At 50.0% G+C, this 19,363-nt stretch overlaps 1 protein-coding gene across 3 annotated transcripts in view; it reads right to left on the reverse strand.

The window, feature by feature from the left end:
- The window catches only part of CCDC88C (coiled-coil domain containing 88C), a 146,074-nt gene that overhangs the window by 111,946 nt on the left and 14,765 nt on the right, over nucleotides 1-19,363 (reverse strand). Inside the window, exons 2-3 of one of the 3 annotated variants that reach the window (XM_070358849.1) lie at nucleotides 7,320-7,466; nucleotides 6,241-6,280 (exon numbers count right to left, since the gene is read on the reverse strand). The exons of the other annotated variants lie outside the window; for them this stretch is intronic. Of the exons in view, the coding sequence (XP_070214950.1) occupies nucleotides 6,241-6,280; nucleotides 7,320-7,426 (147 nt within the window). The 5' untranslated portion in view covers nucleotides 7,427-7,466. The remainder of the gene's footprint in view (nucleotides 1-6,240; nucleotides 6,281-7,319; nucleotides 7,467-19,363) is intronic. 3 annotated transcript variants of the gene reach the window in all.

Raw genomic sequence — 19,363 nt, forward strand, 5'->3', positions numbered from 1 at the left:
GGGAAAGGCTACCCACTCCAGTATTCTGGCCTGGAGAATTCCATGGACTATACAGTCCATGGGTCGCAGAGTCAGACACAACTAAGCAACTTTCACTTTTCCATCCTGACTGCTGGCGGCTTGAGGATGGACCAGTCAGATTCAAAGGCCCAACTTGAGAAGGTGAGCCCCTGGGGGCGGCTGTGGAGCCCCACTCTCTCCTGACTGCCGCCGTGCTAGGACCACCAGGCAGAAGAAGGAGCCAGGTTCCAGCTCTGGGAGGCCTGGCCTGTGGGCTCCACAGGTTTTCTCCCAGCGACCCGCTCAGGCCCAGCCTCCAGGGCAGCACACCCTGTGTGCTCTCCCCAGAGTTCAAAGCCTGATGCAAACAGAAAGCCCTGAGCTCTCCTGACGTACCTGTCAGGCTGGTAAAGGCACCAGGAAGCAGATTCAGGGGTTCTCCGGTCCACCTGCTCACACCGGGCACACAAGCCAGAGTCCCTCCAGTGACTTTCCATAAGGTTTTCACAGCCACATGAAGATCCCTGGCCCATGTCTGGATGCCTGCCCTGGAGGCAAGGCCAGGAGCAGATGAAGTGACCATGGAGGGCCAGGAGCCCAGCCCCCAGGTGCTAGACTCAGCTGCCTGCAACTCGGAATCACTGACAGGAACAAAGGAAACCCAGGTGGCCTGAGTTTCTCTCTTTCCATTTGTTAATGAGGAGCAAGAGGAAGAGGATAGGGGGTTCCCAGGCCAGCTGCACATCAGCATCATCTCATCAGAAGCACCTAAGAGAGCTTTCGGGCTTCCCTGGTGGCTCAGCGGGAAAGAAACCGCCCGCCACTGCAGGGGACGTGGGTTCGATCCCTGGGTCAGGAAGATCCCCTGGAGGAGGAAATGGCAACCCACTCTAGTATCCTCACCTGGAGAATCCCACAGAAACAGGAGCCTGGAGGGCTACAGTCTATGGGGTCACAAAAGAGTCGGACACGACTGAGCAACTAAACAACAACAACTAAAGAGAGCTTTTAAATGACGCCGGTATTCCCGCCCTTCAACCAGTTACATCAGAGTCTCGCTCTCTCCGGGAAGGGGGCCACGTGCTGCATGGAAGGAGCTCCCAGGGGTCTGGCTGGGGGGGCTGAGAGGCTAGAACCACCCCACGGCCACTTCTTTCTTTAACGTTCCACCACCCACATGCCATCGGCTGAACCCTCCATTAGAGTCACCGAGCCTTAACAACAGAGAGGAACGTTCACCGAGCCCCAGGGATGTCCCGACTGTGCCCCTGGCCAGCAAGAGGGAGAGGACGGGGTGGTAAATGAGCCCCAGCTATGACCAGATTTCTGTCGAGTCTCAGGAGAACTAGTTTCCAGCTCTGCTATTAACTCGCCATGTGGCCACAGCCCATCTCCCCATTCCCCCCACCGAATCCCCTCCCTGCAGCTGTGGGCCGCCTCAGCCCAGCTTTCCGCCTCTCTGGATGCCTCCTCTAACCCCCAGGGCCTCCTGCCCTCCGAGGTTCAGGGGGGTACCAGGCAGCACCTGTTCTGGAAACGCCCCAGGCCAGGGTGTCTGTTGCCTCTGCTGCAGGGTCTCTAGACCCTGACCGAGGGCCACAGCAGTCTCGAAGAACAGCCCGAGACGGCGCCTGGGCTCAGGCTTGGCTTGGATGCTCACAGGAAGCCCTCAGATTGGTCTGTCAACAGAGGATACACACGGCAAAGTCGTCAGCCACTTGTGGCACACAGAAGCAAAACACCGTGGAGCAAAACACTCCGACATGTGACGTTTCAACCAAACGAAGGCAGAGATGTGTTCTCACAATGGTCCCTGGCCCAGAAGCACACTTGCGGCGGGGAGGAAGATGTGAACCCCTCCCCTTCAGGGTTGGCGGAGGACTTCCTCAGGGTATTAATAGCCGTCAGCTGTCCCCACGAAAGCCACAGATTCCCTTCCCAGGGAACGGCCGCAGGCTCCGAAGGACACTGAACTATGAACCACTTTAATGTGCTGAGGTGGCAGGATAGAGGGGGATGCGGAACATCTGCTTTCTCTCTTCAGAGGTCAAGTTTGATCCTGATGACTATCATTTATGGGATAAAAACACGAGGCGGAAAAGAAAACATCCAGGTTCCTGATTCTGCAACTGTGGGCCAAGGACTCCTTCACGGGGTGGGGGAAGCTCATTTCCAGAGAGAATACGACCTCTCCCCCAGCAACTGCTCACCAGCCCGAGGCAGGATATCAGTCTGGATGCCAGGATAGCATCAAATTCTAGGAAAACCGAGTGTGCAGGAAACGCTCCAGTCCTCAGCTTAGTTCACTTTTTTTTAAACTGGAGGATAACTGCTTTACAACGTTGTAGTGGTCTCTGCCGTACATCGACAAGACTCAGTCACCATTATATAGAAGGGGACAAGAGAGGATGAGACGGTTGGAAGGCATCACTGACTCAAGGGACATGAGTTTGAGCAAACTCTAAGACATGGCGAAGGACAGGGAAGCCTGGCGTGCTGCAGCCCATGGGGTTGCAGAGAGTAGTACACGACTGAGTGACTGAACAACAATATCCCCTTCCTCTTGAGCCTCCCTCCATCCTCCATTCCACTGCATTTTACAGCCTCAGCAGCTAACAGTCATGTAGATTGAGGCCTTTACAGGCCAGGTAGGGGTGGGTAAGGAGAAAGAAGCGCCTCCATCAGCCCTCCCTTGGAGTACAGACACTAAAATGGGAACGGGGGCACTGCGCATCCTGACCTCTGCCACCGCCTTCCTCTTCGTCCTCCCCAGCTTCACCAGAGGCAAGTCATCACATGCTCTTCTAGACAGATATGATTTCAAGTCCAAAGCTGACATCACTGATCTAGACCCAAGGACCTCATGAAGAAAGGGATGCATCCGTGTATGCAGACAAAACTCTAAACCAAAAAGATACAGGCCGTCCCTGCGTTCATAGCAACTCTCTTCACAAGAGCCAAGCTATGGAAACAGCCCACGTGCCCATTAACAAAGGAATGGTAAAGATGTGGCAAGGGTGTACAGCGGACTACTACTCAGCCATAAAAAGAATGAAATAATGCCATCTGTGGCAACATGAATGCAACCAGAGAGCTCACTAAGTAAATCAGAAAGAAGAAGACAAACATCACATGATATCACTTTTATGTGGAATTTAAAATATCACACAAATGAGCATATCTATGAAACAGAAACAAAGCCAAGGCTATAGAGAAGAGACTTGTGGTTGCCAAGGGGAAGGCATGGGGGGAAGGATGAAACAGGCTGGGATTAGCAGTTGTGAAGTATTATATACAGAATGGATAAACGACAAGGTCCTTCTGTATAGCACAGAGAATTATATTATGATTACCCTATGACAAACCATAATGGAAAAAAATAGGGGACACGTCATTTTCGAGGCAGGAGCCTGCTGTGTCCCCCTTTGCCTGGCAAAGTGATAAAGCCATCCTTCTCTGCTTCATCCAAAAAAGAAATATTAAAAAAGAGAGTGCGTGTGTGTGTGTGTGTATAACTGAATCACTGCTATACAGCAGACATTAACACATTATAAGTCAACTATAGTGGAATTAAAAAAATAAAGTTTACTGAGCATCAAAAAAAAAGAGAGAGAAAAGGATGCTTCTGTTTCTGACAGTTTAATCCCAGTTTGATTTAAAGCATGAAACAGCTAAGAGGTGCTCACGCCCTAGGACTACCCTTCACCAACAGGAGTGTCCTGGTTGTTGGGACTTAAGCGCTCCATTGTGGAAAAACCTCTATGCTGACTCCCAGAGAGAAAAGGATTTTTCTTTAAAACAAGCAAGCAAAAAGAGCAAAAAAAGAAAAGCGGGGAGGGCAGAAATGCTGAGTTATTCTGTCCAGCTAGCCATGTACGGTCATTCAGCCACTAAGTGGGACAGACTCGCCACTTTTAAAGCTGGGGCTGGGGTTCCACGCCCTCACTGATCAACATCACAGACATTCTTACTGGATGCCCTTTTCATTCCTTAAGAAAATACTTGAGACAAGCATTTGGCATTCGGCCACGTGTGAGGGTTCAGTCCCTTTTTTGGGTAAAATTATGATAGAACACACATAACAGAAAACCAGATAAAACACACACTAGCATTTACAATCTTAACCAATTTTAAGTGTGCAATTCAGCAGTGTTCAGTGCATTCACATTACTGTACCGATCGCTAGAGTTCTCTTCATCGTGCAAAACTAAACGCCATCCCGTTAACCAATAACTTTCCACTCCCTCCCCCAGCCCCTGGCAATCACCATTCTACCTTCTCTCTCTCTGAATTTGACCTACGAACCTCACAGAAGTAGAACTTCTAGTATTTGTCTTTTTGTGGCTGACTTATTTCACTCAGCATAATGCCCCCACAGTCCATCTATGCTGGGCATGTGTCAGGACCCCCTCCTTTTTAAGGCTGAATAATATTCCATTGCGTGCGAGTACCACGTTCACCCACAGACAGACACTTGCATGCGTCCACCTTTGGCTTCTGTGAGTAACGCTATGAACATGGCTGTAGTTCCTTTATTTTTAAAAGTCAAAGATGATTTCCAAATCAGGCAGCTTCCTTAAAGACCAAAAGTTAAGTTTTTGTAAGCATACCATATTCCTCGTTACTTATCTATTTTTGGTCTACTCTGGAATAAAGTCTAGTTATCCCTCCTCACGCTTCCTAAACTTTCCAACCAGATCTGAACATACACTTGGATTTTAATAACACGTGGTGAATTCACCTCCCAACTCCATGTTTCTGCACCCAGGCCTTCTGGGACCTCTCAGGGTGGCGAGTACTGAGGCCACCACAGCCGATGTCCTGCAGACCCTATTCCCACCAACCTGGCCACCTCCTAGGGGTTCAAGCCCTCCCTTCCCGAGACTGTACCTAGGAGGAGTTCAAAAACACCTGGGAATTTGAATGATCTGTGTAGGTAGGCACTGGATCACCCTTTTTCAAACATATCCCCCAAGTCACCCAAAAACCCAACCCAGTAACTTTGGGTTTGGGGATGGTCATGGACATGTGACTCCGAGGTCCTGACTTCAACCTTCCAGAGCAGGGGAGGATACCTCAGTCAGAACCAGAGAAGAATACCTCCAAAGGGAAGAAAGAACAGAGGAAGGCTTCATTGGTCTCACGTCCAGTCACTTTCTATTTTAAAAAGGGTGAGATTAAAAGGCTAATAGTGGAAACAGTGACAGACTTCATTTTCTTGGGCTCCAAAATCACTGCAGACAGTGACTGCAGCCATGAAATTAAAAGACACTTGCTCCTGAGAAGAAACGCTATGACACTCCAAGGGTTGCCTAGGATCTGCCTGTATTAAAAAGCAGACGTTACTTTGCTGACAAAGGTCTGTCTAGTCAAAGTATGGTTTTTCCAGTAGTCATGTAGAGATATGAGAGTTGGAACATAGAGAAGGCTGAGCACTGAAGAACTGATGCTTTCGAACTGTGGTGCTGTAGAAGACTCTTGAGAGTCCCTTGGACAGCAACGAGGTCAAACCTGTTAATCCTAAGAGAAATCAACCCTGAATAAACACTGGAAGGACTGATGCTGAAGCTCCAATACTTTGGCCACCTGATGTGAAGAGCTGACCCATTGGAAAATATCCTGCTGCTGCTGCTGCTGCTAAGTCGCTTTAGTCGTGTCCGACTCTGTGCAACCCCATAGACGGCAGCCCACCAGGCTCCCCTGTCCCTAGGATTCTCCAGGCAAGAACACTGGAGTGGGTTGCCATTTCCTTCTCCAATGCATGAAAGTGAAAAGTGAAAGGGAAGTCGCTCAGTCGTGTCCGACTCTTTGTGACCCCATGGACTGCAGCCTACCAGGCTCCTCCATCCTGATGCTAGAAAAGAGTAAAGATAGAAGGGGACGACAGAGGATGAGATGGTTGGATGGCATCACCAACTCGATGGATATGAGTTTGAGCAAGCTCCGGGAGATGGTGAAGGACAGGGAAGCCTGGGATGCTGCAGTCCATGGTGTCTCGAAAAGTTGGACACGATTTAGTGACTGAACGACAACAACCACAAAAGGCTAGGCTAATCAAAGTGTCTTTGCCTTAAGAAATCAATTTATCCCACCTTTTGAATTCCAGCGTTGATAAAGACCCAGGGTTTCCATTCAGGCAGTGCATTAAAGTAGGAACATTTGAGAGTCCAGCCCATCACATAAACCTGGCCCCGGGAGAAGCCCCGGGCCAGGCAGGCACAGGTGGGCCAGTATACTCGCCTCTTTCAGACTCTGGTAGCTCAGCTGGTAAAGAATCCACCTGCAATACAGGAGAGGAGACCCTGGTTCGATTCCTGGGTCAGGAAGAACCCCTGAAGAAGGGAGAGGCTGCCCACTCCAGTATTTGTGGGCTTCCCTGGTAATTCAGATGGTAAAGAATCCACCTGCAATTCGAGAGACCTGGGTTTAATCCCTGGGTTGGGAAGATCCCCTGGAGGCGGGCATGGCAACCCACTCCAGTATTCTTGCCTGAAGAATCCCCATGGACAGAAGAGTCTGGCAGGCTACAGTCCATGGGGTTGCAAAGAGTTGGACACGAGTGAGTGTCAAAGCACAACACACAGCACCGGGGCAGCCCCTCAGCTGGCATCCCCTGTGCTCCCTGACCCTGGGAGGACAAAGGGCACCAGAGTCCCGGCCCTGAGGGAGCCTGCAAATCTGGTGCAGGACCCAGAGAAAGCAGAAGAGAGCTGAAAGGTGTGATGATGGTGATGATGACAATGATTAAACTCGGGTTCAGAACATCCCACAGGCTTCACAGAGGCAGTGAAGGGAAGGTGCTGGCCGGCGGTGGGGAAAGCACCGAAGCCTGATGGATGAGTGCAGAGGAAGGGAGAGCACAGACAGCACTGCAGCCCAGCAGCCAGCAGTGCCCACTGCACCAGCGCCAGCTCTGCAGTGCCCCCACGCTGGGCATTTCACATGCACGCTCTCTCTCTCTGGATCGTCGCTACCCAGGGCATCATCTGTTATCACCCGTTCTCCCCACTGGAGAAAGAAGGAGACAACTCGGAGGGGTCAGGCCACTTGCCCCAGGTCATGGTGGTGTGCGTGGTATTGGGAGGGGCGACGAGAGGGTTGCAGGAGAAAGAGGAGCCCCTGGAGAGGCGGGCAGGCCAGGCGTCTGAGCGGTGGGCAGGACGCTGGCCCGAGGCACCCTGGGGCTGCAGCTGAGGGGCTGGCAAGGTGAAGGCAGCCCGAGACGAGTACTCCTCCCCGGGAAGAAACCAGGGTACAGGTGGGTGAGGAGGAGAGAAGCAGGACAGACCCGCGCACAGCCATCCTCCAGGGCGACCCACCCCTCGGTCCTCCTCCACTTTGCTCTAAAAGTCATGACAAGCTTCAGTCTCAGGTGGGTCCAGACGAGCTCGGAGTTATCAGCAACCACCAGTTCTTCTTTCGGCATCTTGAGCTTAGGATGACCTCGGCTGCGACTCAGTCCATTTCTGTTGGAAAAGTCCAATTTTGGAAGCTCTGTTCTATAGAGCTCAAACGTCACAAACTCTCACCCCAACAATGGCGGGAGGAGGTTGTTGAGAACAGGGTCCCCCACCTCTGAGCCGGGGACCGGTATCCTATCAGGTCAGTGGGGGCATTATATTAGAAATAAAGCACACGATTAAAGTGATGCGCTTGAATCTTCCCTAAACCGTTCCCCTACCCCGGTCCGTGGAAAAAACTGTCTCCCACGAAATCGGTCCCTAGTGCCAAAGAGGCTGGGGACTGCTGGTTGAGAAGACCAACTTTGCACAAAAATGCGCGAACTGCTTTAGAGTCTCTGCTATCTCGTGCAGCCACAAATTCACAATGTAAGGGGAAAAAACTACCCTGACTGGTTGCGAGAACTGGACAGCCTGCTTGGTTACTGTGCTTTGGAAAAGGAGGCATTTATTTTTAAAGTTTTGAAGTCATTAAGGCAAAACACTGGCAAGCTCAAGGGAGCCAAGCTGGCTAGACAAAGTTGAAAACAATCAATTTAACTTCCACCCCCCAGGGACTGAGCCTCCTGGGTACCTGACATATGGCTTTTCCAGCAACAAAGCAAACACCGCATGAAAAGCCTGCAGGTTTGCGTGAAAGCGGCAGGGCGGGGGGGGGGGAGGTGGGGGGGATTTGAGGGGGGAAGAGGGGGAAGACCTCTGTAAGGGTGAGATTCAAAGGCTCCAGGCCTCCGCTTTGCCCTGCATCTCCACCCTGGTTTGCCCCCACTGACCCCCTAAAACAATCAGGTCCTGAGTGTCTGATACGTATGTCAGGCACTCAAGGAACACAGACTTGAGTACAGGAGGGCCCTGTCCTCCAATTACTCAACTGTCTAGAAACGGGGAACAAACCGAGGGTCTTTACAGGGTTATTTTAGCCTAGAGATAGGATCCTGGGCCCAGGCCAGTAATACATGCCCTGAGGGCAATGAATGACTTATCCTCTCTGAACTACTCTGAGTCATGGCTTCTGTTGCCCTGTGTCTTGCAACTAACACACACTGACTCTGGCAGGCATGTCTCCATGCTGTTGGGGTGAGAGGTGAACAGAGAAAGAAATGCAGAACCTGCTTTTAAGGAGTTTCATTGCTGGTGGGAGAGAAAAATCAAGAGGCTGCCACGAGATAGTGTGCCTAAGACACTCAGTTCACTGGAAGCACACGGTATGCTTTAAATTAAAAAATCATACAGGAGGACTTCCCTGGTGGTACAGTGGTTAAGAATCCACCTGCCGATGCAGGGGACATGAGTTTGATCCCTGGTCTGGGAAGATACCAAATGCTATGGAGCAACTAAGCCCGTGAACCACAACTCCTGAGGCTGCTACTGCTAAGTCACTTCAGTCGTGTCCGACTCTGTGCAAACCCATAGACTTCAGCCTACCAGGCTCCTGCATCCATGGGATTTTCCAGGCCAGAGTACTGGAATGGGGTGCCATTGCCTTCTCCACTACTGAGACTGGAGCCGCAAATACTGAAGCCCAAGCACCTAGAGCCTGTCCTCTGCAACAAGAGAAGCCACCACACTGAGAAGCCCATGCACTAAAACTAGAGAGTAGCCCTGGCTCTCCACAACTAGAGAAAGCCTGCATGCAACCAAGACCCAATGCAACCAAAATAATTTCTAAAAATCATACAGGAGAAAAATGGGCAGGGCAAGAGTTAAGCATGTTCGTCCACATGTACTGGATTAATCCAAGCAATTCAGAATCTAACTGCTGGAAGGTCCCCTCTATAATCCGCTCAGTAATAAACGAAGTTAGCATGGCCCAGAGAGGTGGGTCTGTGTAAAGACCCCCATGTCTGCTAGACCATCTGGTGGGCATCTTATCAGTGCCAGCAGGAAAAGTCCAACACCTCTGATGCAATACTCAGGCCAACACTATTCACATGCCCACTTTTCAGGTAAAAAAAGACTCTTGGAGATCAAATTGCCCAAGGCCACAGCTCTAAGAGGTGAGCTCAAAGGAGCCCACGACTCTTATCTTCTGCCTCTGCAGACAAACGGGCCTGAAGCTGCTTTTCTTCCTCTCTTCCTATTTTTACTTGGATGTGTGTGTCTCCCATCCTCTGCCTACACAAGTGACATGGCCCCCCTATCTGCAGAGCGTGGACACACAGGAACAGTCAGCCCTGCAAAGTCAGCCCTCAGGATGAGCTAGTGTTATTACTGTGCCCTGCTGACTCAAAACCTAGGTGCGATTCTGAGTCCCATGCCAACCTGTAATATGGTGTTACCCATATTTTATAGGTGAAATCAAATGATACACCAAAGTCACACTGCTAGAATGATGACACACAAATTTCTAGATCCTTGGAAGAATGAGATGACTTCTCCTTCCTGCTGCCCTCTCACTTCCCATCTTGTTCTTCCTCTGGCTTCACCTTCCTGACCTTCTAGGGCAGTGGTACCCAAGGGACCGGTTTTGTGGAAGACAACTTTTCCACAGATGGGGCAGAGGTCGGGGGTGTGATTTCGGGATGATTCAAGTGCATTACTTTATTTCTATTATTAATACACTGGTCCCACCTCAGATCACCAGACATTAGATCCTGGAGGTTGCGCACCTCTGTTCTTGGGAATTGGAGAAACCACCCAGCTCATCCTCTTCCACAGGGCAGTGGCGAAGCTCCTACCCCCAGCTGAGAAAGCAAACCTGACTTCTCCCTGCGAAGCTAGAGCCAACGCCAGCGCCAGCCCCAGGGGATGGGCAGCGAGGAGGGCAATGGCAAATGTCTCCCTGAAGTTGCACTGTACCCTCTCTTCCCATGGGGAGTCCCATACTCAGAGCACCTCTCCCCTTAACTTGCTGAAAAAGTGAAAGTGTTAGCCGCCCAGGCGTATCTGACTCTTTCTGACTCCATGTACTGTAGCCCGCCAGGCTTCTCTGTCCATGGGACTTCCCAGATAAGAATACTGGAGTGGGTTGCCATTTCATCTGCCAGGGGATCTTTCGACCCAGAGATCGAACCTGGGTCTCCCGCACTGCAGGCAGATTCTTCACCATCTGAGCCACCAGGGAAGCCCAACCTGATGAAACCCAATCCCAAACCAATGGAACCCTTGCAGCATTCAGCCGGCAGCCTCTTTACCCTTCTGAAACCTCCACCTCCTCTCAAAACATCACCAACAGACTCAGAATTGGGGGTGAGTTAGAAGGTGTAGCCTCCTCAATAATTCTGGCTGAGCCCATCAACCTCAGACAAGCGCTTCCTCATCCTCATACTTCACCGTCCTCCTTCCTGGAAAAATAGGACTAAAGTTATACTGGAAAGGACCATGGCCCTGAATGCCATGGCAAAGGAGCAGAGAAACTGCCTTTCCATAAGAACAGGCTGAATAAGAAAAACTGTTATTAGCCCTGGACGCAGGCCACACAGCCGGCTTTATGGAGCGCAGAGCCTGCCCAGGCAAGTTCTCCCATGAGTCCTTCTCACAAACTAGTTATAACATCAAACACGCTGATCTTGGCATTTAACCCCAAAACCTAAGGCAAGGGAGAGACTCCTTTTCTTTTTAAAAGTTTGAGAAATTCATTTCCCTCCTTTCTGTTGCCAAAGGACTTGGTACCTCTTACCACTTCCTACCTTTCTGGGGTTTGGAGTAGCCTGCGATAAGATGTGTTTCTAAACTCATTCATGCTCAACCCGTGATTCTCACACCCTGAACCATGCTGGTCCTGATTCTGCAACGAACGCAAAATGAGGCTGGGCACCTCCATCGGAAAGCAGCGTGGCTCCCTCTCGGCCTCTGAGGGCCGCACAAGGAGGTTTTCACTCCTTTTCTGCCAGAGGCACAGGCTCGGATCTCAGGCCTGATGACCAGGTGACTGCCCAGCTTTCCACCCTGACACAGACTCGCTCTCTGTGCATGGACCTTCCGTGAAGGGCTCGAAAACTGAATGCTTTAAGGAATGCCATGGATTAAGAGAAACGTCAAGCAAGCGATAAAAAAGTAAACACACGGTGAGAAAACATATCAGAAACACTGAGAAAGTCTGGATCTGTAAACCTGAGGAGGTCTTAGGGCCACTGTGAACTGGGCATCTGGGCTCGGCTCCATGCAGAACAGATCAAAGCCAGGCGGCAGCCCTCGGGAACCATCATGGACGCAAAGGGGAAACTCCAAGGCAAAGGAGAACCCAGCAGCTCAGAGATAGAAGGGAAACCCCAGCAATTCAAAATCTGGACTCACGGTCAGAAGGAGGAGCCCACGGAGCCCAGAAGGAGAAATGGGATTTCCCTGTTCACTCAGTGGTAAAGAATCCACCTGCAATGCAGGAGATGCAGGTTCAATCCCTGGGTCAGGATGATCCCTGGGAGCAGGCAAGAGCAACCCACTCCAGTATTTTTGCCTGGGAAATCCCATGGACAGGGAGCTCCAGTACATGCGGTTGCAAGAGTTGGACACAAGAGTTGGACAGGACCTAGCAACTAAACAAAGAGAAATATACAAGGAGAAATATCCCAGGACATCCCTATGCAAAGAAATGATACAAATGAACTTACTTGCAAAACAGAAGGGACTCACAGACTTAGAGAACAAACTTAAGGTTGCCAAGGGGGCTGAATGGGGGGCAGGGATAGTTAGGGAGTTTGGGACAGATATGTATATACACTGCCATGTTTAAAATGGATAACCAACAAGGACCCACTGTATATAGCACTCTGCTCAATGTTATATGGCAGCCTGGGTGGAAGGGGAGTTTGCAGGAGAATGGACACGTGTAAAATATGGATGGGTCACTTTGCCGTCCACCTGAAACTAGGCTTCAGCAATACATGAACCTTGAACTTCTAGATGTTCAAGCTGGTTTTAGAAAAGGCAGAGGAACCAGAGATCAAATTGCCAACATCCGCTGGATCATCGAAAAAGCAAGAGAGTTTCAGAAAAACATCTATTTCTGCTTTACTGACTATGCCAAAGCCTTTGACTGTGTGGATCACAATAAATTGTGGAAAGTTCTGAAAGAGATGGGAATACCAGACCACCTGACCTGCCTCTTGAGAAACCTATATGCAGGTCAGGAAGCAGCAGTCAGAACCGGACATGGAACAACAGACTGGTTCCAAATAGGAAAAGGAGTACGTCAAGGCTGTATACTGTCACCCTGCTTATTTAACTTCTGTGCAGAGTACATCATGAGAAACGCTGGGCTGGAAGAAGCACAAGCTGGAATCAAGATTGCCAGGAGAAATAGCAATAACCTCAGATATGCAGATGACACCACCCTTATGGCAGAACGTGAAGAGGAACTCAAAAGCCTCTTGATGAAAGTGAAAGAGGAGAGTGAAAAAGTTGGCTTAAAGCTCAACGTTCAGAAAACGAAGATCATGGCATCTGGTCCCATCACTTCATGGCAAATAGATGGGGAAACAGTGGAAACAGTGTCAGACTTTATTTTTCTGGACTCCAAAATCACTGCAGATGGTGATTGTAGCCATGAAATTAAAAGACGCTTACTCCTTGGGAGTTATGACCAACCTAGATAGCATATTAAAAAGCAGAGATATTACTTTGCCAACAAAGGTCCGTCTAGTCAAGGCTATGGTTTTTCCAGTGGTTATGTATGGATGTGAGAGTTGGACTGTGAAGAAAGCTGAGCGTCGAAGAATTGATGCTTTTGAACTGTGGTGTTGGAGAAAACTCTTGCGAGTCCCTAAGGAGCCCAGTCTTGGGTGTTCATTGGAAGGACTGATGCTGAGGCTGAAACTCCAATACTTTGGCCACCTCATGCGAAGAGTTGACTCATTGAAAAAGACCCTGATGCTTGGAGGGATTGGGGGCAGGAGGAGAAGGGGACGACAGAGGATGGGATGGCTGGATGGCATCACTGACTCGATGGACATGAGTTTGGGTGGACTCCGGGAGTTGGTGATGGACAGGGAGGCCTGGTGTGCTGCGATTCATGGGGTCGCAGAGTCGGACACGACCAAGTGACTGAACTGAACTGAACTGAAACTATCACAGCATTGTTAATCGCCTATATTCTAATACAAAATAAAAAGCAAAAAAAAAAGAAAGAAAGACCGTCTTCACCCATGTGTGCGCACACACACACACACACACACACACACACACTCCTATCTCGTGGCCTGAAGCCTCCTCGGCCTGGCCAAATTCCAGCTCTGCTAATTGCATCAGACCCACCTTTCACCCCTCCTCACCCTCTGCAATTAGCCCAGATTCTCTGCTTCCTGCTGCTCTGGGGGAGGAGGGGCGGGGGTGCAGGGTGAAGTCTGAGGCCAGCTGCTCCCTCAGTCCCACCCACAGCCCAACCCCGGAAGTGCTGGTTTCAGAAGGTGCCTGAAGCAATCCAGCCCCTTCCTCTGGGGCTCCCAGCGGGTGTGAAGTCAGCTTAACATGGGGGAGCCCAAGCGGGAGACCCTGGGGAAGCAGCACTCCCAACCTGGCCCACCTGCACACAACGGCTAGTCTGCCCACCGCAAGCCACCTCCCTCCAGGACTGCAGAAAGCAGCCAATGACCATGAGAGCTTAAGCTCCACCAGCCTCACTTGCCTAATCTGTAAAATGGGGACAGTAGTTTCGTCCTCACAGTGACAGGGCTGAAAGCTCCTAGCACAGTGCCAAGCTGATAGCCATCCAGCTATCTTCTCTCAGCCATCTGACAGGGGCACAGGGCTGAGTCCCAAAGTTCCTGCTTGCTATTCAATACAGCTCTATAGCATTTCTTCTAAAAACAGAAGGGGAAAAAAAGAAATTCAAGTCCAACCAGCAGTTGGTCTCTCTCATGTGCTGCAAAAACAAAACCCTGCCTCTGGGAAGGTGTGGGGCTGCGTGGCCCATGACCAGGTGTCCACAGCCCTGTCGGCTCCGTCCCTGGCAGCAGGTCAGGGACGGTCACCGGTCAGGAGCACACACCTTCTGCTTGGTGTGGAGAAAGGGAATTCAGGTGGACCTGAAGCTGCTGTCCTCCTGCAGCCTCCCCGCCCCACTTCCAGCCCCAGACAGGCTGACTAGGAGCCACTGCCCTGAAGCCCAGGGAGCCAGCACCCTGCTGCAGGGCTCTGCTCTCCCGGGCCTGAGAAAGCATTTTATCCTCTTCCCGCTGTTCCCTCTGGGCAGGGGACCTAACAACTGCCGCCCACAGCCCCCCGAGCCTCTCGGGCTTGTCCCCTCTCCCCTCTGCCCCAGCTTTGGTCCAGGCTTCCATGACCTGTCCTGACTCCCCAACTCCCTCCTGAAGCCAATCCACTCTCAATATGGGTGTCAAAAGAGTTCTCTTTTTTTTAAACTTTCCTCTTTCAAAAGGTTATAAACACTCCCAAGTCCCTCTGGGATGAAGTTCAAATTCGTGAGCCTGGCATCCGCCCTGGGGAACCTCCCTACCTTTGGAGCCTCACCCATCACCACTCCCCAGCGAAGCCCCCACCCTCCAGCCACTCAGAGGTGATTTGCTCAGCCCTCAGGCTGCTCTGCGCCTCTCTGGTTTTGCAGGTGCTATTGCTCCCCCAGGACACCCCCCATGCACCCCATTTTCTGCCAGATTAGCTCCGTGCCTATCCTTCAGGGCTCAGGCCAAGCACCACCCCTTTGCAAAGCTCTCCTTGGGCACTGGCCCTCCCCTGGCTGGGGCACTCCTGCCCGTGCCCTGTGACATCCGTGTCCTGTGCACACAGGTGTTTCAGCAGTTGGTTTGCCTGGCTTGTCTCTCACCCCGCTAGACACGAGTATCTCAGGCATGAAGAAAGAGGAGGAGGAATAGACACAAGAACCGGGGGACTCCCAGCAGGACACACCCAGCTCTCTGGGCCACAGTGTTTCCATGTCCCATGTTTCATCACCCGATACCAGAGAGAACAGGGGACAGGAAGGGAGAGGAAGGAAAGAGGAAAGGAGGGGCCCACGCAGACCACCGCCCTCCCCAGCCTCACTTCCCAACACAGTCTGGAAGTGTCTCCCTTAAACTTTAGACAGAGAACAAGCATTCACAGGGAAGTCGATCATCTCCTGGGTCGAATCCACGGCAGACAAAGGCTCCCGGCTCCGAAAGGGGGCCGGGGTGCTGGGACCCCTCTGACGAAGGCCTCCCAGGCCTGGGGCTGGACCGCCCAGCCTCACCACTGCATTTGGTCACCATGTCACAGCCCTGCTGGAGACTCCAAACCGGGATCCAGTGACACGCCAACAAGGACGTTTGCCCAGATGTCCGGTATAAATAATCTCAGACCTCCATTCGCACGGCAGAGACACAGAAATCTTCAGCATTCAGCAGCAACACAGAACACGGCGTTTTTCATGGGTGCGGGACATAAAGGGGCAATTCAGCAAAGAAAAACAAAAGGCCATAAAGAAGGCAACTTTGGTAATAAGTAGCAAAAGTCCTCAAAGTATTCATGCCCTCTGACCCGGGGATTCCATGCTAGGAATTTATCCTAAGGACATAAAAACAGAAGTTGAAAGATTTATGGACCAAGGTTGTTCATGGTGGTATTATTTATAATTCTAAGACAGAAATAACTCAGTATCAATGAGAGGGGCATAGCCACATGACGAAGTGCCATGTAGACACCGAAATGCATTTATGAAAGAACATGGGAAAGGATATGAGGAAATGCTCACTGCACAGTAAATGAAAAGAAAGGTTTCATACGATCCCACATCTTGAAACACACATAGGCACAGACACAAAGTTAGAAAGCATAAATACCAAAATGTTAACAATGGTGTGCCTAGGTGGCAAGATAGTGGGCAGACTTAATTTTCTTTGCATTTCCCAGTCTGCAATCAGAAAATATAATCAAAAATATTACCTTTAATTTCCTCAAAACATAGAGATAAGCTACATCAAGAATACCCACCTTCCAATAAGAAAAAATGCAAAAGGAAAAAAAAAACCCATCTCACTGCCTTTCTCTTTTAAGAGTGGAGAGTCTGTCATACAGAGTAAAATGAGTCAGGAAGAGGAAAACAAATATTGTATATTAACGCATATATATGGAATCTAGAAAAATGGTATACTGCTGCTAAGTCACTTCAGTTGTGTCCGACTCTGTGTGACACCATAGACGGCAGCCCACCAGGCACCCCCCCTGGGTCAGGCAAGAACAATGGAGGATTCATTTCCTTCCCAGCATGAAAGTGAAAAGTGAGGGAGGAGGGTTGGGATGAACACATTACCTGTGATGGATTCATTTTGATATTTGGCAAAACTAATACAATTATGTAAAGTTTAAAAATAAAATAAAATTAGAAAAAAAAAAAAAGAAAGTGAAGTTGCTCAGTCGTGTCCGACTCTTAGCAACCCCATGGACTGCAGCCTACCAGGCTCATCCATCCATGGGATTTTCCAGGCAAGAGTACTGGAGTAGGGTGCCATCGCCTTCTCAATGGTATAGATGAGCCTATTTGCAGGGCAGAAGTAGAGATGCAGATGTAGGGAACAGACCTGTGGGTAAGGGCAGGAAAGGGAGGGCGGGACGCACAGACATATACACACTGGGGCTCCCCTGGGGCTCGGCAGGAAAGAATCTGCCTGCAACGCAGAAGACCCAGGCTCGATCCCTGGGTCGGGACAATCCCCTGGGGAAGGAAACGGCAACCCACTCCAGTATTCTTGCCTGGGAAATCCCATGGATAGAGAAGCCTGTTCATGGGGTCACAAAGTCGGACAATGTGTAAGATAGATAGCTAGTGGGAAACTGCTGTATAGCAGAGGGCTCAGCTTGGTGCTCTATGATGACCTCTGTGATGAGTGGCGAGAGGGAAGTGGGTAGGAGGGAGGCTCAAGAGGAAGGGGATATACGTATACTTATAGCTGATTCACTTTTGTACAGGAGAAACTAACACAACATTCTAAAGCATTAAGAGTGAAAAAGGTGGCTTAAAACTCAACATTCAAGAAACTAAGATCATGGCATCTGGTCCCATCACCTCATGGCAAATAAATGGGGAAACAACAGAAACAGTGACAGACTTTTTCTTGAGCTCCAAAATCACGGAAGATGGTGATTGCAGTCTTGAAATTAACAGATGCTTGCTCCTTGGAAGAAAAGCTATGACCAATCTAGACAGCTTACTAAAAAGCAGAGACATTACTTTGCCAACAAAGGTCCATATAGTCAAAGCTAAAGGTTTTCCAGTAGTCATGTATGGATATGAGAGTTGGACCATAAAGAAGGCTGAGCACAGAGGAATTGATGCTTTTGAACCATGGTGTTGGAGAAGACTCTTGAGAATCCCTTGGACTGCAAGGAGATCCAATCAGTCCATCCTAAAGGAAATCAGTCCTGAATACTCATTGGAAGGACTGATGCTGAAGCTGAGGCTCCAAAACTTCGGCCACCTGATGCGAAGAGATGACTCATTGGAAAAGACCCTGATGCTGGGAAGGACTGAGAGCAAGAGGAAAAGGGGTTGCAAAGGATGAGATGTCTCGATGGCATTACCGACTCCAGGGACATGAGTTTGAGCAAGCTCAGGAGATGGTGAAGGACAGGGAAGCCTGGTGTGCTGCCGTCCATGGGGTCACAAAGAGCCAGACACAACTGAGTGAGTGAACGACAACAAATACTCCGATAATAAAATAGAGTGGAAAAATCAATTTCTCCCTTACAAACTCAATACACTATTATTCATGAAGCAGATTCCTCTGGTACCTGTAGACAGGGCCTGAGCAGAGTTAAGTTCCCTTGAACACTGTCTCTATCCAATAAAGCACATCACATCTACCTAAAGAGACTTCACTTTATCTAAAAAGCCTCCAGACCACATGAATTAGAGTTCACTTTGTTCCCACCAACAGTGTCAAATATACATTTCCTTCTATTTTTACTTTTGACAAAAGTCTTTCATTTTTTCAAACTGCACACATTTCTAAAGATAATTCTAGCAGTCAGCCCATGCTTATCTAATACAAATACCACAGAAAACCAACAGATCCCCAAAGTAAGGTGGAGTGGGCAAAAGGTACAAGCAGTAATATGGAGGTTTAATCTGAATATGTGACACAAAACCATATGTACACACACAGAGAAACTAACCACAGGAGTTACCTCCAGGGAGGCAGGTAAGGATAACTGGACGAAGTAAGAGAAACACCAGGGACTTCAGGCAGAAAAAACCTCTTAGAAGAAAGGTCTGAAGCAAATATGAAAAATATTCACATATGTTCATATTTATTTTGAGCAGATACACAGGTGTTCCTTAAAAGCATTTGTACTGTTTCATTTTTAATCTTTTCAAAGCAATGAAGGAAAAGAGAGATTACAGAAGAGATTACAACCCGGGACTGTTGCTTCTGCGACAAAGACCAATATTGTGGGTCTGTTCTGGCCTTCCAACCACGTGACAGACCAGAAGTCAGAAGAGCCAAGTTCCAAGAACTCGCAATACAGAACTTCCTCGAGGTGATCTGAAACTCTAAAATCTTAGTGGTCTCGGGCCGCCATGCAACTATGGAATTTCAGAACCACAAGGGCCCACCCTCTTCCGGACAGATGAACGCTCAGGAGGCCCACAGCAGGAAAGCCGCAGGTCCCAGGGCTCGGCCAGCGAGGGGAGGCACCCGGAGCAGCTCGGCCAATTCCCCATTTCAGAGCCAGCCCTGCGGGTGGGTCCCTGCGTTCACCTGAGGGTGCCGGTTTCAGGATCGACATCCACACACGACACGATAGTGAAGACGTACATCTCCACCAACACACGCTGAACTCGTCCGGGCCGCTGTGTGAAGTACTTCCCACTCGCAGAAAGCCAAAGAAACCTCAGAAATTTCACGTGACAATTAGGCCCCAGGTGTCGTGAGAAGGAGCTGGCTCACAGGTGTCCACGGCCCTCCCGGGGCCTGGACACCACGCACAACCCCCAGAGGATAAACACGCATGAGCCACCTGCCGCACCA

The sequence above is a fragment of the Bos mutus genome, chromosome 21 (assembly GCF_027580195.1).
Source record: "Bos mutus isolate GX-2022 chromosome 21, NWIPB_WYAK_1.1, whole genome shotgun sequence".
Taxonomy (NCBI): domain Eukaryota; kingdom Metazoa; phylum Chordata; class Mammalia; order Artiodactyla; family Bovidae; genus Bos; species Bos mutus.